Consider the following 18,748-nt stretch of genomic DNA (forward strand, 5'->3'; position numbering starts at 1 on the left):
TATCAGCGCAGGTTAAAGAACAAATAAATAGTTTACAGAAATCCAAAAGCTACCTAATGATTAGTTCACAGATTGTTATTGGTGCACACAATAATCTGGTATCAAAAATCTTCCTAAATTTCAGTAACATTGTCTAAGTTTTTTTTATTCAATATATTTTTTATCAACCCTTATAACCTTCCCATTATGCATCTTTGGTTTCACGCATGTTGTTCCTCACTGTGTTGAAATTAGGGTTATCAACTCTGGCTGGATGTATCAAGTGACGTCATGTGACTTCCCACAGCCACTGGGAGTGGGAGAGTTTGGGAGAAAGTCGCTGGGAAAAGCCGCGGCATGTGGAACCGGGTCATGGTTCACAAACCACAGGATGAGTTTGCCTCCATCGGGCCAAACCTATAGCCTTGACCTGCTGCAAAAGCCGATGGTGGGCAGACAGAGCGCAGGCAAGAAATCAGTGCTAGAGAAATTCCATGGAGGGGAATTTCCTTCCTCGTGGGTCAGGGATTGTCACCAGGCACCAGCTTATCGATGCAAAATCTTGTACGGTAAATGGAAGTCTTGTACACTTTCGGGCCCAGCGGCGACTAGAGTGCAACAGGTGGATTATCAGTATCTCAGAGATTGATCTTTAATTACTGGAGACGCCAGGACAATCCAGGACAGCTGGCTACCCTCATTGAAATGAAGGCTAAATGCACAATCTCCTCCAACTTCCTCTTCCCAGGACCTCAGAATGATCTCCATCAGGCTTCCCTTCCTCCTACAATCTTCAACATTTTGTGATCTAAGTTTGGTATCAACTGGGCTAAATCTCTGTTCCTGGCTTGCTCATGGTTTACTCTCAGTAATGCTTTAACAAACTTCACTGCCGCATGGTGGTAAGTCTGCACTTGTGACTCCCTGCACTTTGGGTGTATAAATACAACTAGGACACTTGGACAACTGTTGGCCAGGTATCTTCCTACACAAAGTAGTGAAAAACTATGGGGATAATTCTCTGCTATTTCACTCCTGTGATGGGACAGAGTAGCCAGGAACAAAATACAAAAATTGGTCACAGAGGATTAATTTAAATGGATGGAAAATTAGACAGAATGTGTATAGGCACACTATTCTCTGCACTCTAATAGTACAGTATGTGCTCCCAGCATGTTACTCAAGGCAGGGAGCCCAAAAACATGATATTTATTCTTATGGGACCAATAATTTTAATAGAACCATTCACTTGTTCTGGGATGTTGGTATAGATTTTTTCCCTATAAGCATTTTTTTGGGCTTCTCTTGCTCGCCAGTTAGAATAGGGTTCAATTCCACTAAAATCCCAGAGCTGGGCTGGCATGATGGAGGCACAGAGGTGTATGGTACAGCAACCGAGGCCTTTAGTTAAGGGGTAAGTGCATTACGAATGTTCCAGTGTTAGGTAGATCAGTGTGAAGTGTTAATTGCTTCAGTGCTGATTGAGGACTTGCATGTAATTTCGGACGGAGTCTGGGAGAATCACAACACAGCGCTGCCCTTCTTTCAGATCTTTGGCCACTGTCACAGCTGCACACATGGCACTGCCAGAACTGCCACCTACACAACAGGAAACAAAAGTATTACTCATGTTCGTCATTGACTCCAATTGCACTAAAGACATTGGCACTTGTTATTGAATTCAAGCCAACACTGGGCTGCATTGTATCGAACTTTTTACTACAAATAGTGCCGCCATCATTCAAATTCATCTTTTGTTTCAAGTTGTCTGTAAAATACTAAATTCTATTTAGCTCAAGAACACTGTGATAAGAAATGTAACTGATCTGAGAACAGCCATACCAGGTTTTCGAGCAAAATGTTGACTGTAAGCAAACTGCTTAAAAGTAGCAAGGACCTTTACTGCAGAGTGGATCAGAGCAGATTTAGTGCTGGGGGTGCTGTGATAAATGGAAGTTCTTCAGTTTTTTATGTACCCCCAGTATATGTATGAAATGTAATATTACTGCAATATATGCACCCGTAAGTATGCTGACAGGTTTGTAGAGCTGTTGATGGCGCACCATCTTGCCATCCAGAGGAGGCGGGAGTCCCCACTGGAGGGGATCCCCTCTCTACGTAGGAGTCCTCCCTTTATTTATTGGGGACTTGGCTTGGAGGGTGTTGCACGGGGCAGTGCTGTGCAATAAGTTTTTAAGTCGGTTTATGGACTCCCAGGCTGCCTGCAATTTCTGCGGTCTGGAGGAGTCCGTGATCCATGTGTATGTACAGTATGTGAGGTTGCAGCCCCACTTCCATTATTTGAAGGGGCTGCTCCTCGATTTTTGGCTGCACTTCAGAACCACGCTCCTGATCTTTGGGCACCCGGTAAGGAGGGGAGTATGAGGTGGAGCATTGCAGCAAGAAAGATCGAGAAGAGGGTTGGCGCGATGACACAGCACTGCTTGACTCCTGTTCAGACGTTGATTGGGTCTGTGATGGACCCGTTGTCAGGATCATGGCTCCATGCCATTGTGGAGCAGGCGGAGGATGGTGACAAACTTTTGGGGGCAGCCGAATTGGAGAAGGATGCTCCATAGTCCCTCGTGGTTAACAGTATCAAAGGCCAAAGGCCAAAGAAGGCCATGTACAAGGGTTGGTGCTGTTCCCTGCATTTCTCTTGCAGTTGTTGCGCGTAAAGATCATGTCCATTGTGCCCCATAGTGGACGGAATCTGTACTGTGAATCCGGGAGGAGCTCCTCAGCCACAGGGAGAAGACGGTTGAGGAGGATTCTAGCGATGACTTTCCCTGTGGCTGACAACAGGGATATTCCTCTTTAATTGCCGCAGTCGGACTTGTCTCCTTTTTAAAAAATGGTCACAATTACTGCATCTCTGAGATCTCCCGGCAAGCTCTCCTTCTTCCAGATGAGAGAGATGAGGTCATGCATTCGTGCCAATAGTGCTTCTTTTTAGTACCTCAGCAGGGATTCCATCCACTCCCGATGCCTTGTTGTTCTTGAGCTGATGGGTAGCCTTTTCAACCTCATGCAGGGCTGGGGTTTTGCTGAGATGGTGGTGGGTAGCATGCTGTGGGATGGAGTCGAGGACACTCGTGTCAAAGGCAGAATCTCGATTAAGGAGATCTTTGAAGTGCTCCTTCCAGCTGGAGTGGAACTAAATTATAGAACCAGTCAGAACCTGTACAACCTTCATCGCCTCCGGGCCAGATCGAAGGTCCCATCCTCTGTCGTCGAACTACAGTACGCGAACGACGCTTGCATCTGTGCACATTCCGAGGCTGAACTCCAAGTCATCGTCAACATCTTCACTGAGGCGTACGAAAGCATATGCCTTACACTAAACATCCACAAGACAAAGGTCCTCCATCAACCTGACCCCGCCACACAGCACTGCCCCCCAGTCATCAAGATCCGCAGCGCGGCCCTGGACAACATGGACCACTTTCCATACCTCGGGAGCCTATTATCAGCAAGGGCAGACATCAGCGACAAGATTCAACACCGCCTCCAGTGCGCCAGTGCAGCCTTCGGCTGCCTGAGGAAGAGAGTGTTCAAAGATCAGGCCCTCAAATCTGGCACCAAGCTTATGGTCTACAGGGCTGTCGTGATACCCGCCCTCCTGTATGGCTCAGAGACATGGACCATATACAGTAGACACCTCAAATCACTGGAGAAATACCACCAATGATGCCTCCGCAAGATCCTGCAAATCACCTGGGAGGACAGACGCACCAACGTCAGTGTTCTCGATCAGGCCAACATCCCCAGCATCGAAGCACTGACCACACTCAACCAGCTCTGTTGGGTGGGCCACATTGTCCGCATGCCGGACGCAAGACTCCCAAAGCAACCGCTCTACTCTGCACACCTATGTGGCAAGCGAGCCCCAGGTGGGCAGAGGAAACATTTCAAGGACACCCTCAAAGCCTCCTTGATAAAGAGCAACGTCCCCATTGACACCTGGGAGTCCCTGGTCAAAGACCATTCTAAGTCAAGGAAGAGCATCCGGGGGGGCGCTCAATATCTCGAGTCTAGTCACCGAGAGCATGCAGAAAACAACCGCAGGCAGTGGAAGGAGCATGCAGCAAACCAGACTCCCCACTCGCCCTTTCCTTCAACGACTGTTGCACCTGCGGCAGAGACTGTAATTCCCGAATTGGACTGTTCAATCACCTGAGAACTCACTTTTGGAGTTGAAGCAAGTCTTCCTCGATTTCGAGGGACTGCATGTGATGATGATGATGTCGGAGGGGAGGGGGGGAAGTTTGGAGGGCCTCCTTCAAGGTGGCCATTAACCGGTCCAGCCAGCGGACGGTCGATGGGGTAATTCAGCCCGACTGCCTGACTCTCTTCCACAGGTATATTCGTGCCGGGTGTCCCTGGCGATGGAGCACACAGTGTCTACCGTACACTTACGACCTTCCACGAGAGTTGGGCACCAGAAGAACTGGAGTGCATCATCACCCATGGGAACAGAATTTTTATTTGATTTGGCAAGGTTCCCAATTGATTTGGATGTTTGTGAGTTCTAGTGCCCTTACAAAAAGTGGGTACTTGATTTAAAGTTCTATCTTAAATAGTTATAGAGCTGTTGAATTGTGAGTGGCTCAGCCAGTCACGTGATGTTCACAAGACTCAATAAAACCCCAGTCAGTTGATTCTAGGTAATCCATGATGAGGTATGCAGTTGTGAACCTAGTGGATGAACTGGTAATTTGTAGTGTGATTGTTAAACCTTTTTTAATAAACCAAGTAGTTCTTAATAGCAATGTGTTTCTAAGAATTCTCAAACAAATAACCCATGGAGCAAAGACATTACAATTACTATCATGAAAATATTCCAAAAGAATTAACACAGTCATCTCAAACCTAAATGTATTCAATTTATAGACGATGCATATGAAGATGACACTGTTTTTTGCCTCCACCAGGAGTTAATGGGGGTAAAGTTCAGCTTCAACGGGAACGCAGTGAAGTCAATGGAAAGGACAATCAGGCGGGGTGTATACAGGTGGCCAATCCGCTACATTCATTTTGCACCCGTGCCGGTTAAATGTTACTATCACTAGTGGATGGGGCTGAGCATTGAGGGGCTGGGTCGTCTTTCCCGCCTTTCCTTCCATGTGCCTGTATGCGTATAATATACTTTGTTTGAATTTGGGCTTGGAAAGGTTAATGTTTTCAAAATGAATGCCAATTAATTGGTATTATGCAACACTGATGTCATCAGAAGTCACACAATCAGTTCCATACGACGAGCTTTTAAGTGGCTTCTAGATTCTGGTTTCCTGATCTTCCCAACCCGACCCTGAAAATTAAACAAGAGGAACTGAGTTTTACAAAAGGTCTTGCATGATGAGAGTACTAGTTTGTCATTTTTGCAAAATATTGCACACCGTAATACTGCTAGTGACTCTCAAAACTCCAGTTTTCTGTCAGACAGTAATCTTGTCAGATGTTGAGGTGACTGACAGGAGACTAGCAAACCTTCAGCTTCCTCACTAAGCCCACTTTTTTTTTTCAGAACTACATGAAGGACTGACATATATTGAAAACCTTGGAGAAGATACTTCTGTCAATGTACAATTGTCTTTGGTGGGCCATTTAATTAATGATAATAACTCCATGAGAGGAATTCCCATCCAATTCTTCCCCTCATAGGTAGCTGCTACAAATGAACAGATGACTTACTGCTCAATATTTCGCAGATTGGGGTACGAGTGCTCCAACATGTGATGCAACATAACACAAGTACAGAGACATACTTTAAAATAATGACTGCCATTAAGGCTCAATTATCCCTCGGGCAACTTTTCTCTTACAAAACCTACTTGTAATGATTGTATACAATATGAGTAACACCAGCTACTCTGGTCAAAAATAGCATAACGTGAGAGATCGCTCACCCACCAGTTGTGCTTAAGACTGGTTTCAGAACATCCTTATCAGGCACATTACACCCATCCTCTTGTGATCAAGCAGCAATATGCCCCACAGTTCCCACCATTGTTCTGGAAATGGTACTGTTGGAAAGACTCATGTTGTGAATCTCGCTTGAGATAAACACAAAAGAAAGTCATGTAAATATTATCTGAAGCATGGTTTACCACACAGCAATCCTTCTTTTCTGATCAACTTTCGAGCCATTGCGAAAGCTTCCGTATCGTTAGTCTTCACCCATTTGTCAATCACCTGATTGAGAAAGAACATTCTTGTCACTATTATACGGGGCAGTCTTGCGTTGAACAATTAAGCTAAAAGCCCAAATCAAAATTTTCTTAGCCCTTCAGTCTAATCAGTTCTCTGAGAAATTGTCAATTTGCCACAAGGAGCATTTAATTAAAAGCAAAGAATATGGGCTGTAGTTACATAAGAACATAAGGACATAATAAATAGGAGCAGGATTAGGCCACCTGGTCCCTCAAGCCTGCTCCGCCATTTAATATCATGGCTGATCTGATCATGGACTCAGCTCCACTTCCCTGCCTGCTTCTCATAACCCTTTATTCCCTTATCGCTCAAAATTCTGTTAATCTCTGCCTTAAATATATTCAATAACCCAGCCTTCACAGCTCTTTGGGGCAGAGAATTCCACAGGTTTACAACCCTCTGAGAGAAGAAATTCCTCCTCATCTCAGTTTTAAATGGGCGGCCCCTTATTCCGAAACTGTGTCCTCTAGTTTTAGTTTCCCCATGAGTGGAAATATCCTCTCTGCATCCACCGTGTTGAGCCCCCTCATTATCTTATAGTTTCAATAAGATCATCTCTCATTCTTCTGAACTCCAATGAGTATCGGCTCAAACTACTCAACCTATCTTCATAAGTCAACCCCCTCATCTCCGGAATCAACCTAATGAACCTTCTCTGAACAGCCTCCAATGCAAGTATATCCTTCCTTAAATACAGAGACCAAACTGTACACAATATTCTCGGTGTAGCCTCACCAATATCCTGTATAGTTGTGGCAGGACTCCTCTGCTTTTATACTCTATCCCACTTGCAATAAAGGCCAACATTCCTTTTGCCTCCCTGATTACTTGCTGTACCTGCATACTCACTTTTTGTGTTTCATGTACAAGGACCCGGTCCCTCTGTACTGCAGCACTTTGCAATTTTTCTCCATTTAAATTATAATTTGTTCTTCTATTTTTTCTGCCAAAGTGGATAACTTCACATTTTCCCACATATTCCATCTGCCAAATTTTTGCCCATTCACATTGCCTGTCTATAACTCTTTGCAAATTTTTTGTGTCCTCCTCACAATTTGCTTTCCCACTCATCTTTGTATCTTTAGTGTATATGCTATGTTTGGGCAGGGTTCATGCCTGCCTTTCCCAAACCACTGATAAGAGCCAGCTATTTTCCTACAGAAAGAAGGAAAATCAGAGGGAGAACAATCAGCATGCTATCCTCATGCATCATCTACAATGCAGAATCAAAGGCTTTGGAACAAAGCACAAGGCACAAGTCAGGAGTGTGATGGAATACTCTCCACTTGCCTGGATGAGTGCAGCTCCAACAACACTCAAGAAGCTCGACACCATCCAGGACAGAGCAGCACGCTCAATTCGCACCCCATCCACCACCTTCAACATTAATTCCCTCCACCGGCGCACCATGGCTGTAGTGTGTACTATCTACAAGATACGCTGCAGCAACTCGCCACAACTTCTTCGACAGCACCTCCCAAACTCGCGACCTCTACCACCTAGAAGGATAAGGGCAGCAGGCGCATGGGAGCATCATCACCTGCAAGTTCCCCTCCAAGCTACACACCATCCTGACTTGGAAATATATCGCCCCTCCTTCATTGTCGCTGGGTCAAAATCCTGGAAACCCCCCTCTCTTAACAGCACTGTGGAAGTACCTTCACCACACGGACTGCAGCGGTTCAAGAAGGCGACACACCATCATCTCCTCAAGGGCAATTAGGGATGGGCAATAAATGCTGGCCTTGCCAATGAAGCCCACAGCCTGGGACAAATAAAAAAAAGAAGTGGCCAACCAGTCCTCTAGGCCATAGCTCATTTTCCCAAGAGTCTGTGATGGAAAATTATACTTGGTCTGCAGAAGGAGCAGGCTCACTTAGCTGAATGGTCGCTTGTCAGTTATTTACATTGCACTCCTGCAAGTTTTTAACCATTTGAAGCTCGAATGAGTGGTGAGTGCTGCCTGATGAAAGACTCGCTGCCGACTTTAATTTCTAAAATAAAATACAAGCATGGTCCTTCGCCAGCTCATCCTTACTGAAACCAATTTTGGATTTACTTTCAAATGGTATCAGCCTTAAGTATACCAAGGCGCAATCTGAGCCAACCCCAAATGTCACATTGTCCTCATTTTATATGAAGCTGTGAGCAAGCTTTATAACCATTATCACAATTCTGGGATGCAAGGACGTACCTTTCTATCCAGTACTGTGGGTATAAAGTTATGGCCAATTCCTTCTACTTCATATGAGGTCTCGCCTGTTAGGTTCAGTTCTTCTGGTTCAGCCATGTTTGAACCTTCAGGATCAACAGCAACGATCTAACAATAATAAAGAAAAACGATGATCTTTTCCAGGCATACTTTCGTAAGTTTTTTATTTGGGAACAAAATTTAAATGAAATTATAACAGAGTTCCTGGTCAGATAAAAGGCCAGTTTCTTTCGTTCTGATCTTGAAATTAGATTAGTGAGTTCTCAGTCAGATTTAATGGAGTTTTAGAATACCTGTACACTGCCATTATGCTGCATATTTTACACCAATGCACTGCTGAGAATTGCATGTGCCTTAAGTGCAGTATAATGCTGGCAGGGCAGATCTCTGTCATTGCAAGTGAGGCAAGTAAGGCTTCAAAGAGGTGCGTCATTGTCCCATTACATAGAATTTAAAGCACAGCAACAGGCCATTCGGTCTAGGCCGGCGTTTATGCTCCACACAAACCTCCTCCCACAACTCTTCATCTAACGCTATCGGCATATCCTTCTAGTCCTTTCTCCCTCGTGCTTATCTAGCTTCCCTCTTAAATGCATCTGTGCTTTAGTCACAAATCTATAGACTTTTGTATCAGTAACTGGAGCAAATAAAAGATGTGTGTGTATAGGTAATATATAAAATTAAGCAGATTTTAAAAAATAATTGTAAAGGGGTGGACTTACAATCTTATGTAAGTCCAGCGGAAGAGCTGCAGAACACCTTACAAACAGTGTAAGTGGAGCTTATGTTTTTCTGGGATTTCTGCAGCTCTTTCGTTGAAGTTAACAATGGACAAGTGAGAGAACTTCTTCAGAAATTCACCACCAAATTCTCAGACTGAAAAATTAAATTAGTCATATTCAGGGACTGAAAGCAAATTGAAGCAGTGGATTGAGTGATGAGAATGAAATTGTTACGATTGATGACTTGATTTAACGTGTAACTGGACAATCGCAGTCTACTGTGTGAAAAACCTGACCAGAAACAACAACAAAAATAATTTAAATGGTATATGTAATTTTTTATATTGCAGATCAATTCACTGCAATTACTGTTGATTTGGAAGGAAACAGCCAAGAATGGCCAGTGAAAAAAAGTATTTCCCTCACCATCCAAGGTAGAAGAGGAACGTTCAGCACTTTCATCCCTTTAGGAATTTCTGAATTAACATTTACCAGTAGTTGTTCAAGTAGAACAGAGTCTCCATCAAAATGTAATCAGCATGTTTTATTTTGGTTTGTTTTTCATGCCGTCAAGTAATCAGCTGGAGCAATGGCCACTGACCTCACTCCTCAGGTTGACAGGCATGATTCCTGAGCTGCGTAAATTACGTGGCTGTGCAGGGAAATTTAAAAAGTAAGTGAAAAAAGGCTCATAAGTGCCTTTAAACTAATTGATAATGATCTCAAAATTGGATTCCCCTGCGCTGTTGGTTGGGTCAGCTCCGCAGTGACAGACACACCGGGGGGGAAAGTGAGATGACAGTGGGCTCCCGACCCGCTGTCAAAAATAACAACTTTCCCACCTGACCCACCACTGATCTTGCATGCTACCACCCCGGGAAATTCAGACCAATCACTCTAACATCAGTAATTATAGCTACTTGGCAGGCAGAGCAAACTTTTTATTACATCAGCGCTGTCACTTCGTATGTGGTGAAGAAGTCAATAGGAAGTCATCCTTTTTCAAGTATCTCTTTCATCTTGAAGAACAATAGACAATTCAATGCAGCTGGAAGGCTTTACTCAATCAGTATTCATTTGTTCTCTATGATATGAATTACCTGGCAGTTGGGACATTTCTCCCTGAACTTCCTTGCTATTCCAGTGATGGTACCACCAGTTCCAGCGCCTGCTACCAAAAGATCAACTTGTCCTAAGAAGATAAAACAAAATAGAATCTCAATCTCAGGGTTGCAATGTCTCAAATCACGGAATTAGAAATGAGCCAATGATTTGGAAAGAAAGACTTGCATTTTTATCATGCCTTTCATGACCACCGGACATCTCAAAGCACTTTACAGCCAATGAAATACTTTTGGAATACAATTACTGTTGTAATGTGGAAACACGGCAGCCAATTTGCACACAGCAGTCTCCCACAAACAGCAATGTGATAATAACCAGATAATCTGTTTTTGTTATGTTGATTGAGGACACCAGGGATAACGCCCCTGCTCTTCTTTGAAATAGTGCCATGGGATCTTTTACATCGACCTGCGAGAGCAGACGGGGCGTTGGTTTGATGTCCCATCCGAAAGGCGGCACCTCCGACAGTGCAGCACTCCCTCAGCACTGCACTGGAGTGTCAGCCTAGATTTATATGCTCAAATCCCTGGAGTGGGACTTCAACCCACAATATTCTGACTCAGAGGCAAGTGTGCTAACCACTGAGCCACAGCTGATTGGAAATACTCCTTCAATCATTTTTTCATATTGTATTGCCATCTGAAAAAGTGCGAACTTGCGGCACTAGTTATGCTCAAACCATCAGCAAACAGTCACCTTAGCAAAGTTAAATTTCAATAAGGTTACAGAGCTGTTTGATCTATACTAAGAACCATGAATAAGCACTGATACTATTTTGATTCATTTAGTGCGCAAAATCTATCTGCATGACTACAAATGATCTACAATACCACTGGGACACCCCATGCTTTATGTGTTCTTAAATAAGTTAAGAATAGCTCCTGCAAAGAATCACTATCCATTGTACTTACCATCACACTGATCCAGAATTTCCTCCGCTGTAATGTCATAATGTGCCAACGGATTGCCAGCATTTTGATACTGAGGATAAAATAAATATTGACATTAGCTTTTCTATTTAAATCAAAGCAACAGATTTATAGACAAACCTTACAATTTCCTGGGGTAATATAGGATCATATTCCAAAGATCAAGTTGGATCTCACGGAAAGTTTCATTGTACTTTATTTGAAATAAAATGGCCTGGTCCCCACCATGAGAAAATCAAAGTTATGTTGGCTATGACATGGTAGCCATTACTGAGACATAGCTGCAAGACAGTAAGGACTGCAAACTAAATATACCAGGTTATAAGGTCTACAGGACAGATAAGGAAAATGGCAAAGAGGGAGGAGTTTCCTTAGTGATTTAGAATGAAATCACTGCAATGAAAAGAAAGGATTTAAAGAGGGGTAATCAGCCACTGGGGACCTTTTGGGTTGAATTAAGAAATAGAAAAGGATCTAAGGGCTCAATTTTCCCCAGTGCTGTTTTTTGGCGTATTTCAAGAGTTACGGCTTTTTCTTTGGCCTCGACTACTCCAAAAAAATAACATGCAAGTTTCCCCATTCTAATTTTTGAAATTGGTGCTGCGCAGCCTGTCCTTTAGCTTTGGGGGATGGAGCCTGTTGTCTGCGCTGAAAAAAACGATGCCCCACCTTCTGCACATGCGTGAAAAAAAATACGATTTTTACGTGACTGCTATGGGTGCGCATGCCGCGTACACCTCCCGGTCGGCATTTGGCCTTTTGTAAAGAGCCAGTTGTGTGTGAGAACTTTGAGTGCTGCGTGAGAACTTTAATTCTCAGCGGAAAAATCGGAGCTGCAATATGTAACACGGCTCTCAAGGACCAAGAATTTCTCACGAGGAAGTGGAGGCACTAGTTACTGTAATTGAGGCAAGATTGCATGAGGTGGACACCAGCAGAGGTCACATAAAAGTTTCACCAAAAGAAATGAAGAAACGCTGGAACCAACTTGCAGAAGATTACTGTGCAATGGTGGCCACCTCGAGGTCTGGAGTCCAGTGCAAAAAGAAATGGCAGAAACTTGGTCAAGTAGTTAGTGTAAGTAATATTTTCATTTATTCAATGGAATTGCAATTGTAAATGTATATGTATATGTCCCACTTAGCAGAAAGACACCATCCCTAAAAGGTTATGTTTTCATCTTTGCAGAGGAAGGTGGCACACAACAAATGGGAAAGAACTCGAACAGGAGGAGACCCGGCAAATCTGCACCCACTGACACCATTGGAAGACAGGGTCGCTGCTTTGATGCTCCTGGAGGAAAGCAACCACCACTGCGCAAGCTGGGCCCACATTCGTAAGTCCTGCAAATTCCACATTCCGGCTTTGCTAAAAGTCAAGTACTGTGCGGGCTAGCCATGCTTCGGTTCATGGGGCTGTCTCCATCAGTTACGCTTCGGTTGATGCAATGTGCTATCATTCATCGTGGTCCTTCAAATGAGCCTGCTGCCTGTACTGTGTGAACCTACTCATGCCACCCACCCTGCCCCCTCCTCTGCTGCTAACCATTTGTCTGTTCTGTTATATTTTGCAGAACTTGAGGCCAACCCTGACGAGGCTGAAGCCGATGCAGAAGAAGATTCAGACATAGACGAGCCTGAAGAGGAGAACATCTTCCTAATCCAACCCTATAGACCAAGAGCATGAGGGTGAGGGGTAGGGGCAGGGAGAGGATGAAGCCACCACTGTTGTACTCACTCTGGAGGAGGTGCAGGTGTCACCCATTGTGGTGCCAGCACCTTTCCTGAGCGGTACGAGTGTTGGGACATTCCATGGTTTCTCACTGTCGGAGGCTGGGGATTCCAGTGGGGTGCAGCGAGGCACACCCAGGGCCCCATCGTCCAAGGCTACGTGTCCCAGTGGGATGCAGTGAGCCACACAAGGGTGAGGAGGGGACTGAGAGCTTGGCAGCGCTCTCCTGAAGTACAGGATCTAATAAATATGGTTCAGATGATGGCAATGAGTGCGGAGAGCATTGACCTTACGTGATCACTCCTGGACACCATCAGTGGGGTGGGTGATGAGGTATCGGGACTGTCTGGAGAAGTAACAACACTCTCACGAGAAATGGGAACACTGTCCGGGCACATGAGGGAGGGAATGTCGCAGATAGCTGATACAATGTTGGTGAACATGAGGTAGGGAATGTCGCCGGCAGCTGATACACTGTCGGTGCACATGAGGGAGGGAATGTTGCAGGTAGTTGATACACTGTCGGTGAACATGAGGAAGGGAATGCCGGAATTGGCTGCTATAATAAGGGAACACGGCCAGACCCCACGGCCATTGACGGAATTAACTGCCACTCCCACTCCAATCCCCAGACCAAGCCGGGCCTTCCACATTACCGCCTGCCCACACCCCCCATCAAGAAGTGCGCATTACCCGAGATGCTCGAAAGAATAAGCTTGGTACCAACCCGAGAAACACTGTGCTGCCGTCTGCGAGCAGGGGTGGAGTCAACAAGACCTAACGCAGCGAGCAGTCTTTGAATAAGGCAGAGGAGAGATGGGTACAGCCTTTCTTTGCTGCTGCTGTTGTTGCTATTATTGTTGTTACTGTTGTAACTATTCCCAATTTAAAAGTTTTTTGTAAGTTATGTAAATTTCCAAGTGTTAAGGTTTGTTCCATTATTTTCACAACTTTTTCAACTAAAGAAGAATCATTTCTATTACTTGTTTCATTAACACAACACTACCTTATGGAACAGGTCCAAACAGTAAACATGGTCCAATTGGAATAGTTGCTGCTGAGCCTTCAGGCAGCAAAGCGTTCACGGATGAGCCGCTGGCACAAGGCTCGAACAATCGTGAAAAGGACACGACGGCTTGCCTTCCTCTGCCATCATGCCCTGGGTTCAGGTAGTTGCATGGATTCATTCTACTCCTCCTTGTCTCCTCGTCATCTGCATCTCCTCCACTTCATCAGCCACTCTCACCGCAGGTGGGTCTTCTGCCGCTTCATCAGCTGTCACTGCTTCATGATGGCTAAGTTGTGCAGCATGCAGCACACAACAGTGAACTGACCGACAATCTTAGGGCAGTATAGCAAGTAGCCTCCGTAATGGTCCAGGCATTGAAAACGCTGTTTCAAGACGCCAATGGTCCTCTCTCTTATGCTGCATGTCGCAATGTGTGTCATTTTGTATTTCCGGTCAGCTTCCGTTCGGGTTACGAATCGGGGAGTCATGAGCCAGGTGGCGAGGCCGTACCCTTTGTCTCCCAGCAACCAGCTCTGCCCTTCTGGCTGCTGCTGAAACATGGCAGATATAGCGATCTCACACAGGATGAACACATTATGGGTGCTCCCAGGGTATCTCGCATCAATTGACATGATGTGATGCATGTCATCACGCAGGAGCTGCACATTCACAGAGTGGAAGTCTTTTCTGTTCCTGTACATCTCAAAATCCTCCAATTGTGCTCACATTTGCGGCGAGTTTTTGATGTGCGCTGGTTTTTCTTAAGCGCTCAGAAGGTTTTTTGGGAGTGGTCACATACGCTCTCCTAGGAAAAATGTAATTTGGCCAAACTTGCTTAAATGTGAAAAACTGGTGCAGACATCAGGTTACTCCCTCCTATGATGCAAAAAAATACTAACCTAAAAAAATCGTACCTAACTGAGTTACGCTGGCGCAGAAACTTTGGGGAAACTTGGATATTTCAATTTACGCCAAAAAAACAACGCAGATTACTGGGGAAAATTGAGCCCTAAGACTGTTGTGGGAGTTGTGTATAGAAGCTCTGAAGTGCTAGATTGTATAAATACAGAGATTAGGCAAGCATGTAGTAAAGGCAGAGTGGTTATAATGGGGGATTTTAACTTTCATACAGATTAGGAAATGCAGATAAGCACCTGTCAGAGAAGGTAGTGAATTTTTACAACAATATGCCCCAGAGGTAAGGAAGGATTTAGATTTAGTTATGAGTAATGAGCCAGATTTAGTTAACAGCCTAACTGTGTGTGAACATTTATCCAATAGTGATCATAACATGATCGAGTTCAACATAGCATTTGAAAGGGATTAACATGACACAGCTACTAAGATTCTAGACTTAGGTAAGGCTAACTTTAATGGGGTGAGGCAGAGACTGTCCACAGTAAACTGGACAAATCTGTTAATGGGTAAAACAACACAAGATCAGTGGAAGATGTTCAAAAATAATTTAATGCACTACAGAACCAGTTTATACCACTGAGGGGCAAGAGCTCTACTTGCCAAAAATAACAGCCATGGACAACTAAAGCGGTAAGGGACAGCATAAAACTAAAGCAAAGGGCATACAAAAATGTTAAAAAAAAGCACAGATCATGGCGAATGGGAAAGATACAGAGAATGGCAAAGGGTCACAAAACAGATAGTAAGAGCTACAAAAAAGGAGTGGAAAAAGTAAAATGTAAGCGATATCCAAGTCACTGTGAGGAATTTTTACAGTTACAGTCGGAAAAAGAGGATGGTCAGGAGCAATGTTAGCCCCTTAAAAACTGAAAGTGGTGATATTGTCAATGGGGAACATGTTGAATAATTACTTTGCGTCAGTATTTACAGTAGAAGAAGAGGATAACATGGCAGAAATCACAAAGAAACTAATATTGAATGGAGGACAGTGAATCAATAAAATTAACAGAGTAACTATTTGTACTGTCTCCCGACGCAGTTAGGAAAAATATCACCGACTGCACTCCCCCCCACCCCAGCGCAATTCTCACTAACCCTTTTCTGCGCATGAGTCATCCTCTCCCATCTCCCCCACCCCCCCACCCCCCGAGCCGCTGAGCCCCCCGCAACGCCACAAGATGCCAAGCCCCGAGTAGGGAGAGAGAGGAGAGAGAGCCTGGGGGGGAGAGGGAGAGACAGAGAAAGAGAGAGACAGCTTGGGGGGGGGGGTGGGTGGTGGAGAGTGAGAGAGCACGGTGGGGGGGAGAGGAAGAGCATGGGGGTGAGAGAGAGACACACACACAGTGGCAGGGGGGAAAGAGAGAGAGAGAGCACGGTGGAAGCGAGAGAGCACGGGGGGGGAGAGAGAGAGCACAGGGATGGGGAGAGCGAACGACACACACACAGTTGGGAGGGGGGTGGGGGAGAGAAAGTGAGCATGGTGGGGGAGAGAGAGAGCTCGGACAGGGGAAGAGAGAGAGCACGGGGAGGGGAGAAAGAGAGCACGGGGGCGGGGAGAGAGACACACACCACAGTGGGGGTGGGGGGAGAGAGAGAGAGCATGGTTGGGGGGGGGGGGAGAGAGAGAGCACGGTGGGGGGGAGAGGGAGAGCACGGTGGGGAGGGGTGGGAGAGAGAGCACGGGGGCGGGGAGAGAGAGACACACACCACAGTGGGGGTGGGGGGAGAGAGAGAGAGCATGGTGGGGGGGGGAGAGAGAGCACGGTGGGGGGAGAGAGAGAGCGCAAGGTGGCAGGGAGAGAGAGAGCATGGTGGGGGGGAGCATGAGCACAGGAGGAGGGGAGAGAGTGAGCACGGGCGGTGGGGGGGGAGAGAGAGTGAGCACAGGAGGCAGGAGGGAGAGCGAGCACAGGAGGGGGAAGGGAGAGTGAGCACAGTGGGGGAGGGAGAGCGAGCACAGTGGGGGAGGGAGAAAGAGCGCACACAATGGGGGGTGGAACAGAGCACACGGTGGGGGGGAGGAGAGCGCGAGCACGGAGGGAGAGAGAGAGCATGGCGGGGGGGAGTGAGAGAGAGCATGGCGGGGGGGGGGAAGAGCACGAGCACGGGGAGGGGGAGCGAGAGCACGGTGTAGGGAGGGAGAGAGAGCATGGGTGAGGGAGAGAGAGACACACACACGCGGTGGGGGGAGAGAGAGAGCACGGGGGGGGGGGGGAAGAGAGAGAGAGACATATGGTGGAGGGGGAGAGAGCGAGCCCAGTGGGGGTGGGGGGGAGAGAGACACATACACGGTGGGGGGGAGGATCGGAGAGGAGAGAGGGAACTCAGGGAAGACAGATCATGTTTCCAAGCCCGTGGTGCGTGCAAGCTCAGTGCGTGTGTTACAAGGGACATCGTTGGGGTGGATGAAGTCACGACACTGTCACTATTCAATTCATACCCAATAAGCCTGTTAATAATCTGCACACAATGCCCCATCTATGGCGGAGGGGGGGAGGTAAGGTCATGCGCATGCGCTTGGGTAAGGGTCTTCAGCTGGGGGAGGGATGCACTTGCGCTGGGGTAAGGGACTTTAGCTGGTGGAGGCAGCACTTGTGCTGGGATAAGGGACCTTGGCTGGTGGAGACAGCACTTGCGCTGGGGTAAGGGACCTTGGCTGGTGGAGGCAGCACTTGTGCTGGGATAAGGGACCTTGGCTGGTGGAGGCAGTACTTGTGCTGGGATAAGGGACCTTGGCTGGTGGAGGCAGCACTTGCGCTGGGGTAAGGGACCGTGGCTGGTGGAGGCAGTACTTGTGCTGGGATAAGGGACCTTGGCTGGTGGAGGCAGCACTTGCGTTGGGGTAAGGGACCTTGGCTGGTGGAGGCAGCACTTGCACTGGGATAAGGAACCTTGGCTGGTGGAGGCAGCACTTGCACTGGGGTAAGGGACCTTGGCTGGAGGAGGGATGCACTTGCACTGGCTTAAGGGACTTCGGCTGTGGGAGGCAGCACTTGTGCTGGGGAAAGGGACTTTGATTGGAACATGGTGGCTTTTGGAGAGATCTATCTTCTGTGGCTTCTGAAGTCAAAATGGTCAAATTACAAATTGTTAAGTCAATCAGAACTTGGCCTGGGCGGTTCCAGTTACACATTCCAGAGGAATTTCAGGTTGTGGCTTATCCTCCAAGAGGACCAATTAGCAATAGATCATGTGATAATGGAGAGCCAATCAGAGAAACGGCTGCCTTTCAGTTAGTACAAATAAAGGCAGCCTAAAATTAACCTAAGTAAAATAACAGGAATGAAGAAAATAATGGCACTAAAGAGCGACAAATCCCCAGGACCAGATGGTTTCCATCCCAGGGATTAAAGGAAATCAGTGAGCACATTGCAGATGCCCTAACTATAATCTTCCAAAGTTCTCTCGATTCAGAAAGCGTCCCTTTAGATTGGAAAATTGCATATGTCACCCCACTTTTTAAGAATGGCTAGAGAAGGAAACCAGGGGTTTATATACCAGTTAGCCTAACATCTGTTGTTGGGAAAATGCTAGAGTCTATAATTAAGAATAGGGTGATTGAACACCTTAAAAATTTCAGCTTATCAGAGAGAGCCTGCATGGATTTGTGATAGGTAGGTCATTCCTGACAAACCTGATTGAATTTTTGAAAAGATCATTAAAGTAGAGGACAAGAGAATGTCTATGGATGTTGTTTATTTGGACTTCCAGAAGGCATTTGATAAAGTCCCACAAAAGAGACTGTTAACTAAGGTAGAAGCCCACGAAATTGAGGGCAATTTATTGACCTGGTTCGGAATTTGGCTGAGTGGCAGAAGACAGTTGGGATAATGGGTAGGTACTGAAATTGGCAGAAAGTGATTACTTTCTAAGTGATGTTGGGACCTCAACTATTCACAATATTTATTAA

General features: G+C 46.0%; 1 protein-coding gene across 1 annotated transcript in view; it reads right to left on the reverse strand.

The window, feature by feature from the left end:
• Positions 1-18,748, reverse strand: part of LOC139275891 (cystathionine beta-synthase-like protein) — a 65,235-nt gene that overhangs the window by 20,030 nt on the left and 26,457 nt on the right. The window contains exons 8-12 of the mRNA XM_070893114.1: positions 11,163-11,232; positions 10,227-10,318; positions 8,387-8,512; positions 6,090-6,174; positions 1,473-1,578 (exon numbers count right to left, since the gene is read on the reverse strand). Coding sequence (XP_070749215.1) covers positions 1,473-1,578; positions 6,090-6,174; positions 8,387-8,512; positions 10,227-10,318; positions 11,163-11,232 — 479 coding nt within the window. The remainder of the gene's footprint in view (positions 1-1,472; positions 1,579-6,089; positions 6,175-8,386; positions 8,513-10,226; positions 10,319-11,162; positions 11,233-18,748) is intronic.

The sequence above is a fragment of the Pristiophorus japonicus genome, chromosome 11 (assembly GCF_044704955.1).
Source record: "Pristiophorus japonicus isolate sPriJap1 chromosome 11, sPriJap1.hap1, whole genome shotgun sequence".
NCBI lineage: Eukaryota > Metazoa > Chordata > Chondrichthyes > Pristiophoridae > Pristiophorus > Pristiophorus japonicus.